This window comes from Vanellus vanellus (genome assembly GCF_965231255.1).
Source record: "Vanellus vanellus genome assembly, chromosome: 2".
Lineage (NCBI taxonomy): Eukaryota > Metazoa > Chordata > Aves > Charadriiformes > Charadriidae > Vanellus > Vanellus vanellus.
This window is the reverse complement of record NC_138906.1, coordinates 133,522,672-133,535,457: the sequence shown is the minus strand read 5'-3', so window position 1 is coordinate 133,535,457 and position 12,786 is coordinate 133,522,672. Positions and strand designations below refer to the sequence as shown.

At 43.0% G+C, this 12,786-nt stretch overlaps 1 protein-coding gene across 1 annotated transcript in view; it reads left to right on the top strand.

Moving 5' to 3' along the window:
* SLCO5A1 (solute carrier organic anion transporter family member 5A1) overlaps positions 1-12,786 on the top strand; it is a gene marked incomplete at its 5' end in the record, with an annotated part of 82,027 nt that overhangs the window by 31,056 nt on the left and 38,185 nt on the right. The window contains 2 exons of the mRNA XM_082479669.1: positions 4,087-4,219; positions 11,811-12,037. Of these exons, the coding sequence (XP_082335795.1) occupies positions 4,087-4,219; positions 11,811-12,037 (360 nt within the window). The remainder of the gene's footprint in view (positions 1-4,086; positions 4,220-11,810; positions 12,038-12,786) is intronic.

Below are 12,786 nucleotides of genomic sequence, written 5' to 3'. Positions count from 1 at the left end.
ACCAGGAGTACAAAATACACTGTCTGGGTAGCGCTTCTAAGCCGAAGCAGTGGCTGCATTTTGCCTGTTTCAGTGGTGGAACTGAAGCTGAATAAATGCAGCATAAGTATTTTTTCTGAATACTGAAATGAATGGATTAGGTCACTCTTTTACTTCCTTTGTGTTTCCTCTGTAAACTTTTTAGAGGTCTGAGTTTGCTGTAGTTGTTTGAATCAATTTTCCAAGCAAACATTTGTAGAACAAAATTTATTATAGTGGATGGAGATTGTTTTTTTTTTTTTCCCCCTTCTCATGATGTGGGTTTTGCAAATAACAGACACTGTGGGATTTATCTAACCACGTACTGCTAAGAAACAGTGTTACAATGTCTGACAGAGCATTTTAGGCACACAGAGAATTGTTTACAATCAATCCAGAAGGGAACATGGCCGGAATAAATTTAAATAGTGAGCACCGTTCTGGAAACCATTATGCAAAAAGGACTTTAGCAAATCTAATTATTGGAAATTGCAGTTTCATAAAACCTGAAAATGTGTTTAAGAAAGAGTAACTTAAAAGTGATAAATCTATTTAATCAATTTATAGTCTGGAATCATTTTTTACTATAGACAGTTTACATTTTGTGGTAGCTTCGGTGCTTTTTTTCGCTACAGTATAGCTCTCAGATAGATATCTGCTCTTTACTCATGAGAATGTTCTTTTTCTTCTTTCTGTTATTTCAGAACATGAGATGAAAATGTACATGTTATTTTGGTTTAATCAGGCAGATTTAGTGATTTCTTTTTGCTTGTTTTGTCTGAGGTTTAATTTACTATAACTGGTAATGCAGAAACCCAAGTTCTAACAACTCAGTTACGCTTCCCCAGCTGCTGCAGTGCAGGATGCAACATGTCTGATTGAGGATGGGACCAAACAGGATAGAATCTGCATAATGCCATGGAGAGTGACTGGTCCACAGAAACCCTGTGGAGATAGAGATTTTGTGGTGTAGATGATATTTTCAGAGAATTAGATAATCAGTTGTTTTCTCAAGTGCTACATGGTGGATCTGCAGCAGCTGAGCGGGTGGTGGTGTGCTGCTGGATCTTGAGTTTGGTAGTACCAGACATGTGAGTGGACAGCAGAGACCATTCTTTACTGCCCCTCTTGCCTTTTGTGCTTACAGCCAGATGGTATGGGAAGCGGGGCAGAACCATCTTAAAAGGGATGAGTACTGCAGGATGCATTAAGGAAGGAAATAGAACAGAACAGAATAAAATAAAACAGAATAGAATAGACTCTTACAGTTGGAAGGGACCTACAACAAACATCTAGTCTAACTGCCTGAGCACTTCAGGGCTGACCAGAAGTTAAAGCATGTTGTTAAGGGTGTTGTCCAAATGCCTCATAAAACACTGACAGGTTTGGGGTATTGACCACCTCACTAGGAAGCCTTTTTCAGTGTTTGACCACCTTCTCGGTAAAGAAATGTTTCCTAATGTCCAGTCTAAAGCTCCCCTGATGCAGCTTTGAACCATTCCCATGTGTCTTATCACTGGATCCCAGGGAGAAGATCTCAGCACCTCCCTCTCCCCCACCTCAGGAAGCTGTAGAGAGCCATGAGGTCACCCCTCAGTCTTCTTTTCTCCAAACTAGACAAACCCAGAGTTCTCAGCTGCTCCTCATAGGACACTCCTTCCAGCCCTTTCACCAGCTTTGTTGCCCTCCTCTGGACATATTCAAGGACCTTCACATCCTTCTTAAACTGTGGGGTCCAGAACTGCACACAGTACTCAAGGTGAGGCTGCACCAGTGCTGAACACAGCAGGATGATTACCTCTTTTGACCATGTAGTTGTACTGTGTTTGATGCCCCCCAGGATGCGGTTTATCCTCTTGGCTGCTGGGGCACACTGCTGACTCCTATTGAGCCTGCTGTCGACCAACACCCCCACACCCCTTTCTACAGGGCTGCTCTCCAGCCACTGTTCTCACAGTTTGTACTTGTGCCTGGCATTACTCTGTCATAGGTGCATTTCATCCCATTAATCGTAGTCCAATGCTCCGATTTATCTAGATCTGCAAGGCCTCCTGTCTCTCTCTCGAGTCAACAGTTTGGTATCATCAGCAAAGTTGCTAATGGTGCATTCAGCCTCCTGCATCCAGATAGTTGATAAGTATATTGAACAGAACTGGCCCTAGAACTGAACCCTGAGGAGCACTGCTGGTGACCAGCTGCCAGCCAGATGTAGCTGCATTCACTACAACCCTTTGAGCTCTGCGCTTCAGCCAGTGCACCATGAACCCGCCCATCCCACAGTTGGACAACTTGTCCAGAAGGATGCTGTGAGGGACAGTATCAAAAGCCTTACTAAAATCCAGAAGAACTACATCCACTGCCTTCCCTTCATCCACTGGGCAAGTGACCTTATCATGGAAGGATATCAAATTAGTTAAACGGCACTTTCCTTTTGTGAACCCATGTTGACTGTGCCCAATTATTGCATTATTCTTTAAATACCTTTCAATAGTACCCAGTATAATCTCCATAATTTTTCCAGGAACTGAGGTTAGACTAACAGGCCTGTAGTTCCCTGGGTCTTCCCTCATGCCCTTTTTGTAGTTTGGAATAACATTGTCTAGCTTCCAGTCAGCAGGGACCTCCCCAGACTCCCAAGACCTTTGGTAGATGATCAAGAGGGGTCCTGCCATAACACCTGCTAGCTCCTTTAGTACTTTGGGATGAATCCCATCAGGCCCCATGGACTTGTGAACATTCATCTGATACAGCTGGTCCCTTACAAGAGAACAATCTTTGGAAGATGGCTATGGTCATGATGTTGTGGTCAAGACCATATGGATCTTGTAAAAGGTATCTGAATTTAAGGTTGTGATAACTGACCTTGTCTTAGTTCAAAGGTGATTCGTGATTTGCAAAAGTAGAAAATGAAAGGAGTGGAATTGGCATGACTTAAGGGCAAGGCAAATGACAGCCTGTAAATTATCCACCTTTCAAAACCTGGAAATGAGAGCAAGATTCCTAAATCTCAGCACTCAGTTCTTGTGAGCAAACAGACCAGATGTTTTTGTCCGCTCCTGCTGGTGTCTCACAACCATGCCTCTGCTGGGAGATGCAGAAAGGTTTCCTGGGTCCCACATCCAGTTGTGTCTTGGCCACAGCTAAGATACAGTCTTTCCTTGCCTCTGTCTCTCCCTTGCTCCTGACAGCACTGGCATGCAAGCCAAAGGGGAGCTGCGATGTTTTCTCACACATGCCCTGGTGTGGATGGCTGAAGGACCAGGACTGCAGACTGCACTCTGAAGAGTGTCTTGTACAAGACACAGCATATAGGAGCCTTCTATTGGTATCTCCTAATCTGTCATTCCAAGTTACAAGGATTTTGCTGTCATCCAATGTTCAGACCATGATGATATTACTTTCATTTTACTTGCTTTTTAAATTAGGAAATCTGTTTTAAAATAGCATTAAGATTTTAATTTAGAAGGTCAAGTGTTCTGAATAAGGCAGGAGTCTTGCAGGAAATATGGTATATGTGGTCTGCTGGTATCAGTACGTAAAACGGGGGCAAGTCCACAGCTGCACAGATGAAAACATAATTCTCTGAAATAGGAATATTTGATTTCTCAATCTTGATCATTCTTTTAAATCCAGTATTAGTCTGATGGTAACTAAGTTGGAATGTTGTACTTTGGTATCTTACACAATTTTTATCCTTTGCTTTTCTGTTTTCTTACCATTAGTTATATTTTTTCTATTTATGTATTAAATTTTGTTTTGATTCAAAGGAAATGTTACCAATATGAAAAATACTGTCAAAGTCAAGTATGCTTTCCATCCAGAATACCAAAGTAGTATATACTTCATCCATAATTTGACTGAAAATGTACAGAAAACAGTAATTTTCTTACCGTATGTTACTTATGCAGAAGTTGCTGCCTTTGAAGGTTGCAAAAAAGAGCTCTGAAGGTTTTTGGGGTGTGAAACTCCCCACTTTAAGAAGCATCTTTTACTTTTGGATTTTACGTGTAAATAACTAATGAAACATTCAGTTTATTGATGTACAACTCTGACCTTTTATTTCCTCAGCCATCATGTACGTAATGGGAGCGCTCGGTCCTGCAGCTGGATACTTGCTAGGAGGACTTCTTATTGGTTTCTATGTTGATCCTAGGACAACTGTTTATATTGACCAGAGTGATCCCCGATTCATTGGAAACTGGTAAGGATCAAGCATTTTTCAAAACTACACTCTAAAATTCCGGTAGGGAATTGAGACACATTGGGAAATCATATCCCTTGAGGGCTTGTTTAAGGTTGTAGAAGGAGGCCAAGGAAGACGAGGTTTCTGTCGATTACTGCACACTAGCCTCTGACAGAGAGGGAATGCTTGCCACAGAAGCACAAGGGCACATTGCATGGAAAACCTCCTGCTTTTGGCTGCTCCAGGACTGTCTCTGACCACGGTGGGCGCTGACTGACAGAGCTCAGCACAGGCATGGCAGGACAGAATATCCCTGTTGCAGGAGGCCATCGAGGATCACTGCTGCCCAGGGTCGAGCTCCTCCTGCTGGAAGGTGGATTCATCCCTTCTTTGGTTTTCCAGAGCGGGCAGCACAAAACGCTGAGCTCTGCTGCTCAGATGAGAAATGGTAGACTGTGTTTACCCCGGTCTAGGAGAAGGAGGTAGGATGGGGTCAGAACATGGCCTTTCCAGACTTGTTTCTCAGGGGAATGGCTCGTGTTTAGGCAGCAGATGATGTAAACCATCACATTAGTCTCTAGTAAATAGTAGGCTTTCGGCAGCACTGTGAAGTAACAGCCATAATCATTAGCTGATATCTTTGGGCAGCCTTTGATATGTGGCCTCCTTTGAAATGTCTTTTTGAGGAAGCAGGTCTTGAGGAGGCTCTAACTGGCTTTTCCCAGATAATTCATAAATCTGCCTTGAAATTTTTGTGCAAGCCCAGAAGAGACTTCAAGTTCATTGTCCCAGGAGGAGGCCTCTGCTTTCTAGGTGCAGAGTGCAGTGTCTGTTCTTGTGCACTGGATATGTGTTTGTCACTGCGCCATCGCAGCCAGATCGTATCCGTTTCTATTTATCCTGCAGCGATCTCTCCTGACAGCTTGATGTGAAAAATTCTCTCTTTGGAGTGTTCTTAAGCCATTGAAGATTTATCGCTGCTTTATTTGTCTTACTTAGTCCAAGAGCATTGCTGCACGGGACCGTCTAGCTGAATTTTCAGCGAGAGAAAGGCAAACCTGAGTGCTCAGTTAACCTGTGACCTTGGGGTTAACGACTCTGTGCGCTCATGTATATGCTGACTTATCTCACAGAAAAGATGTGTCATGTGAATGTGCTGCAGTGTTAAAAATGTGCTTTGACTATCCTTGAATAAAAGATTAGAAATGAAAACAAAATATTATACATTCTTCGTAAAACGCTTATGTTTCATGTGTTTTTAAGGACATGGCAGAACTGGTAGTCATCATCTGCTCAGTATTTTTCAACAGAAATCGTGAACTAGCCCATAAATATGTTTAATAATTGAAATCAGTGGGGCTATACAAATGTGGGGTAAGCTTTACTTTTGACTTTATCTATAATGCGACCACTGATGCAGCTGCCTTATAGCATGGGCATATCTGTTTGAGTTGTAACTTAAACAGCTCAGGTGAAGGTAAAATAACCAAAGCAGTACAGACACATCAGTTTGCTGCTTCTTGTGCTGTTTGCACCAAGCTCTGTGCCACAGCAGATGGATGGCCACTACTGCTTGTTTAAAGCTAGCCTGGATATATGTGCAATTTGACCATAGCCAAATGCATCAGAGAGATCAGGCAAAAAAATGCCTATCCTTGCTCACGAATTACAATTTTAACTATCCTCCCTCAAAAGATTGAGTGGCAGGGATGGATGCCCAGTGCCAGAGATGGATCCCCGGCATCCTACAGGAGTGCTGCAACTGCTGAGCTCCATGGCCAGAGTTGTGAGAAGTTACTTCTTACAACCATTTCTGTGGTCAGGCTTTGAGAACATCTACTGTACCAGGCCTCGCAAGCAAAATAGGGAACAGAGCTTAGTTTGGGCATTTGGAAGATGTTATATCAATTTGCTAAATGCATTTTATGTACCTCCAATGTTTAATGCCATCTGAATAAAGTGTCTTGGTGATGCCAGTTTTGCACAGGGGTGCCAACAGAAGTGATGCAAATATGACTGAAGCAAGGGCAGGAAATTGGCCGTCACAGGTTCTCAGCAGGCGAGTCATATTCTAGCCAGCACAGAAAAGTAAAAGTCATTCAGTTTCCTTTTCCCACCACGTTGATTAAATCTGTAGAGACTGGCTTTCCCTGAAGGGTGTTCCAGGTCCTTGTATTACTTTTTCATTTTTGGCCCTCTCAATTTTTTCTCTCTTTTAATTTCTAAAACGTATCCCCTGCTGTCAGATCTCTGGTAATTTGTTTCACAATCTGTGGTGGCCTCTCACAGAAGTTCAGTGGTGTTCGTAGCATCTGCGCCTCCTTCCGTTTTCTCCTTGTGAAGCTTTACCTGCCCTTTAAAAGTAAAGACTCTGATGGTGTGAGGATTGGTCCTTTGTCCCTTGCTGCTCACTGCCTGCCCGGTTGCAGAGAGCTCTGGAAGTATAGACTTTCATTCCACTGAAATCTATTTTCTGGGACCGTGACATTTTCTCCTTGGAGGAAAGTGCTGTGTAGCCAAGTTTATTTTTATTTATGTAATCTAACAATTTGAAATATAAGAGTAGTCTAGCACTTACTTCAGCTGACATGCTTTTTAAAAGTAGGCTGCAGTTGAGATAAGTTAATGGGCAGTCGTATTTGAGATTTTTCAGCCTTGTCTCCTTTGAAGTGAATTACTGTCTGTGATTCTCATCTTTCCTTTATTATAGCTGTAAGGTTTCTAATGTAACTTATCACAGGGACCCAGTGGAAATACTCCATTATTAAAGGAGGTAATGATTACAGGCAAAAACAGTAAGTACAGCAACTATGATATATGGCAACAAAAATTACAGTAAAGCCTATTTTTTACTTAAGCTGTTCCTTTCCAAGAGGTATATTGCATAAATGCAGGACAGGTAGCTTAGTTTGTCTCTTGTGAAACCTGATAAACAAAGTAGTGGTTATTTCCCAGGATTATTTCTGATCTGATTCTTCCTTAAGTTTCACAGAACTTGGGCTCGTGCTCCTGGCTTTTGCGCACCTGGGCTTTCTGTAGGTGCTCTGGGCTAAATTACAGGGCAGCTGTCTATGCCAGCCCATTAAATGTTTAAAACTGCTTTTTATTCAAATATGATAACTGCGGGGATATCTGTTAGAAATCATCCATCATGTTGTTGTCTTTGAGAACTGTTAATCTGCTATACAGGGATCTCATTAGTTGTGGAGTAGCCCTTGGCGGTCTGTCAGGTGCTTTGAATCAGATTTTCTTTTGCTGATACTTTTCTGAGTGTTTGCCTAGTTCTGAATCTGTTTAATACTTGGGTCTTCCCATATGGTCTTTCATCGGCATTCCACACAAGAAGTTTAAAGGAATTCCTCCAGTACTGTCTGGTCCTTCCTTAGCTTTAATTGCTTTTGTTTGAGGTCCTAGGGCTTGTGTAGATGCCTTTGAGGTATTCTGCATATTTTCTTTGACAGACAGAAAATCAAGGGCGCTTTAATTAATACAGATCCTGTTCTGACCTCTCATTTCCCATTGTAGGTGTTTTTATTATTTTTGATATTGTCTTTTGCCCGTTTTCCAATTCTTTGTGAAGTGTAGACAGTGCAGATAATTGCATCCAGTGCTGCCTTTGTGACATCTCCAGCACTCTGTATGATACCATAATGGTCCCTTTGGATTTGAATTTCATCTCGTGCTACATCACAGGCCCCTCTCTCCTTTACTGTTTCCTGCTGAGTGGGTGGTTTCAGATTTCTGCGTATTATTGCCACAGATCGTTTCTTTGATCAGTGCCTTTGCAGCTTCTGCCTTTGAGATCCTGAAAGGGACGTTACTACATTTTTATACAGTCTACCGATTTATTCCCTGTCTGATAGTGCTGACTAATCCTCCTAAAATTCTGCTTTCTAATCCGTGTATGTTTTCAGCCAAAATGAATGAATAGAGGATTTTCTGTTTACATAATATTAAAACTAGTCAAAACTTTCAGTCTCTTAGATTTGCCTCCCAAAAGCTTCCTGTACACTCTTTCTAACAAAAATGGTGGTACACATGGCTGTTTGGTGGGTGTTTGCCTTTGCATAACTGCGTATCACACAAACCACTACACATGCACATGAATTTGTCTTCATTTAAAAACACAGTTTGCAATATCATTGCATTACAAATATGAGGCCAAATGTTTTTGTTTCTTGTGCAATTAATCCTGTCTACTCAATACTTTTGAACGTTTAAAGTTTGAACAAATACATAATTAGTCGCTTCCTGTTGTAGCTTCCATCTTTAAGTGTAAAGGATGTACAAAAAATCTGAAAATTGTTCTTGTATTGGGTTTGCATGGCAAGGTTTTGGTAGTAGGGGGCTACAGGGGTGGCTTCTGTGAGAAGCTGCTAGAAGCTTCCCCTGTGTCTGATGAAGCCAATGCCAGCCAGCTCCAAGATGGGCCTGCCACTGGCCAAGGCCAAGCCCATCAGTGACGGTAGTAGCACAGCTGTGATGACATATTTAAGAAGGGAAAAAACCAAACAAAACAATGGTGCAACACCAGCAGCAGTCGGGGGAGAGAGGAGAGTGAGAATATGTGAGAGAAACAGCTCTGCAGACACTGAGGTCAGTGAAGAAGGAGGGGGAGGAGGTGCTCCAGGCACCAGAGCAGAGATTCCCCTGCAGCCAGTGGTGAAGACCATGGTGAGGCAGCCTGTCCCCCTGCAGCCCGTGGAGGGTAACGGTGGAGCAGATATCCACCTGCAGCCTGTGGAGGACCACACGCTGGAGCAGGTGGATGCTCCCCAAGGAGACTGTGACCCTGTGAGAAGCCCGCACTGGAGCAGGCTCCTGGCAGGACCTGTGGCCCCATAGAGAGAGGAGCCCACGATGGCGCAGGTTTGCGGAAGGACTTGTGACCCCGCAGGGGACCCACACTGGAGCAGTCTGTTCCTGAAGGTCTGCACCCCATGGAGAGGACCCATGCTGGACCAGTTCGTGGAGAACTGCAGCCTGTGGGAAGGACCCATGTTGGAGCAGTTCATGGAGGACAGTCTCCCGTGGGAGGGACCCCATGCTAGAGCAGCGGAAGAGTGTGAGGTGTCCTCCCCCTGCAGAGGAAGGAGTGGCAGAGACTATGTGTGATGAACTGACCACCACCCCCATTCCCCGTCCCCCTGTGTCAGGAGGTAGGAAAATCAGGAGTGAAGTTAAGTCCGGGAAGAAGGGAGGGGCAGGGGGAAGGTGTTGTAGGATTTGGGTTTTATTTTCTCATTTTTATTCTCTCTGATTTGTTTGGCAATAAATTAATTTTCCCCATGTCGAGTCTATTTTGCCCATGACGGTAATTGCTGAATGATCTCCCTGTCCTTATCTCGACCCATGAGCCTTTCGTTATGTTTTCTCTCCCCTGCCCTGTTGAGGAGGGGGAGTGATAGACCAACTTTGGTGGGTACAGTTCTGTAAACTGTGGTTTGAAAGCAAAGATCTTCAGCCTTCCATTGTCATGAGTTGATACTGCAGTAATGTGATTGACTTCACTGAAACCTCCAAACACTAGTGCAGATTAGTGTGGGTTGACCTTGGCTGGATGCCAGGTGCCCACCTAGCTGCTCTCTCACTCCCCCTCCTCAGCAGGACAGGGGGAGAAAATATGATGACAAGCCAGTGGGTTGAGATAAGAACAGGGACATCACTCAGCAGTTACCGTCATGGGCAAAACAGACTTGACTTAGGAAAATTAATTTAATTTATTCCCAATTAATAACAGAATAGGATCGTAAGAATTAAAAACAAAACTACAAATGCTTCCCACCCATCCTTCTCTTCTTCCAAGGCTCAGCTTCACTCCCAACTCTTCTACCTCATCTGCCCTGAGTGGTGCAGGGGGACAGGGAATGGGGTTTGCGGTCAGTTCATAACACTTCATCTCTGTGTCTCCTTCCTCCTCACACTCTTCCCCTGCTTCACCGTGGGTCCCTCCCATGGGCGACAGTCTTTCATTAACTGCTCCAGCATGGGACCTTTCCATGAGGTGCAGTCCTTCAGGAACAGCCTGCTCCAGCATGGGTCCACCATGGGTCATAGGTCCTGCCAACAAACCTTCTTCTGTGTGAGCTCCTCTCCACAGGCTGCAGTTCCTGCCAGAAGCCTGGTCTAGCACAGGCTCTCCACGGGCTGCAGTGTGGGTATCTGCTCCACCATGGTCCTCCATAGGCTGCAGAGGAAAAACCTGCATTACCATGGTCTTATCCTGGGCCTGCAGGGGACTTCCTGCTCTGACACCTGGAGCATCTCCTCTCCCTTCTTCTTGTATCACCTTGGTGTCTGCAGAGCTGTTTTCTCTCATTTTCTCACTCCTCTCACCCAGCTGCTGTGCAATGTTTTTGTCCTTTCTTAAATAAGTTACCACAGGAGTGCCACTAGCATCGCTGATGGGCTTAGCTTTGGGTGGTGGTGGATCTGTTTTGGAGCTGGCTGGAGCTGGCTCTGTCTGACATGGGGGAAGCTCATGGTGTCTTCTCACAGAAGCACCCCTGCAGCCCCCACATTGCTACCAAAACTTTACCACATAAAGCCAGTACAATTAGTTTAAGTATATAGAGAGAACTGCACTTTCAGTACATGGGAGGAACTCTGTGGGTGAATTCTGAGGTTGTTCTTTTTAATGGAAGCATCTATGTGAGTTTATCCACGTTTCACTTGTAGTCTGTCATTGCAAGATGAACTTAGAGGAGAAACTATGTTATCTGATAATCGATCAGCCTTCTGACTGCAGAAGGTTAACTCTAGAGTGCTTTCTAGTAAGGCCCTTTTGCCCACCTGTGTTGCTGTGGTGGAGTTCATTAAACTTCTTAGTCTCAGGGAGGATAACTGTGTGCCTGCAGTCTGAAGGGCACTTTTCTGTCATCCTATACATTGCCTCTTCTGTGGGTATGTCCCAAGTCATCATGAGTGAGCCAAGAGATCATTGTAGGGTTGTTTATATCCCATTCTTATAAAAGAGGGAATTCTTTGTGAAGGAATATTTCAGGTTGTAGTCACAGAGCAGAGCTGCAAAGTTTTAGGCATAAACCTTGGCATGAACTGCAACACATCAGTTGTTTACAGTCAGGCTTTGGGAGCTCTTCATTGGGAAGGGAGAGAAATGGACAGTCAGGGCAGTGAGAGGTAGGCACTGGAAAGCAGAATAGATTTAGTCCTGATGTGTCCATCTGGACATTTTATCTTCTCGTGCCATGGATAACTTCATGTTCTCCAGAGGAATACTGTATTGCTTTACTGGGAATTATCCAAGAAAGGCAGAGTAAAAGTGAGTATCTACTTCTCAGCACTCAGTACTGAATAATTACCAAAAACGAAACATTTACGGGAACTCAAAGCTTGACACTATTTCATAACATTTGGTGGGTTCTGGATAAACACCTCTATCAACAGACAAACTGACAGAAACGTCTTCTAATTAAGGGCTTTAGTGCAGTGAAGGCTCTCACCCACTCCAGTCCTTTACTCTTAATGTCAGTGTTCCATATTTTGCAAATAGGTCTTTCCAGCCAGTACAGCCTGTAATAATCACTTTGGTTTCTTTATTTCATGTAATGCATTGGCTTTCATTTCTGTTCCTGTCTCCTGGCATTAGGTGGAGTGGATTTCTCCTATGTGCCATTGCAATGCTCCTTGTGATATTTCCCATGTTTACCTTTCCGAAAAAGCTCCCTCCTCGACATAAAAAAAAGAAAAAAAAAAAGAAGATGAACTCTGATGATGTTTCAAGTGATGATGAAGTCATGAAAGAGAAAACAAATAGCAAAATACAAGCAGACAGTGCAGTTCCTGCCTCTATGGGATTTGGAAAGAACGTTAAAGGTGAAGTTTGTTTTTAATTTTTAAATGCTTTAAATTTTGTACACTGGGTCATCTAGATTGTATGAATGTAACTGAAGGCGGAGTTTTGACATCCTGTATTTCATATTAGGTTTTGCTATTGAGATTTTAATAGATGGTCATCCTCTAAAATTGTAAAATACAGTGATGAGTGTAAGACATCCATTTACTTAAATTATTGAAGTGTTTAATATGCACCTGTAACAAACAGGTAGCCTGTTTCCTATAGTTACAGGACCTCTAATATCAGACGTATTTGTGCACCTTACAGTTTGTAACTGTCATACTTTCTTTAAGCTGTCCTTCATAGAATAAAGTGCTCTTCTAAAATATAAGTGAAACAAGTAAAAAGAATTCTAGTATGTGGGTTCATTTACATTCATGCATTTGAGTAAGTGAATTGAGAAAGATTATTTGTTTCATACACCTTTCCTAGCTATTTTGTACTGCAACCTGTGCTAATTTTGAAACAAGAAGAGATCAAAAGATTGAGAAGTAATAGAGATTTTTATTTTATTCAAGAAGCAAACCATTAATGTGAAATCTGACATTGATAAAATGCTGTGGGAAGAAGGGCAGTGTTGTTAAAAATTAATTAATGTGAACAAAGCATATATGGTTGGAGTTGACAGTCAAGGCTTAACAGTGTCATAATATCGAATAGTATAGGACAAGAATTGCTGTGCCTTAATGCTGTTGTGTTGTCAATGCTCTTGTGTCCTCCTTGGATT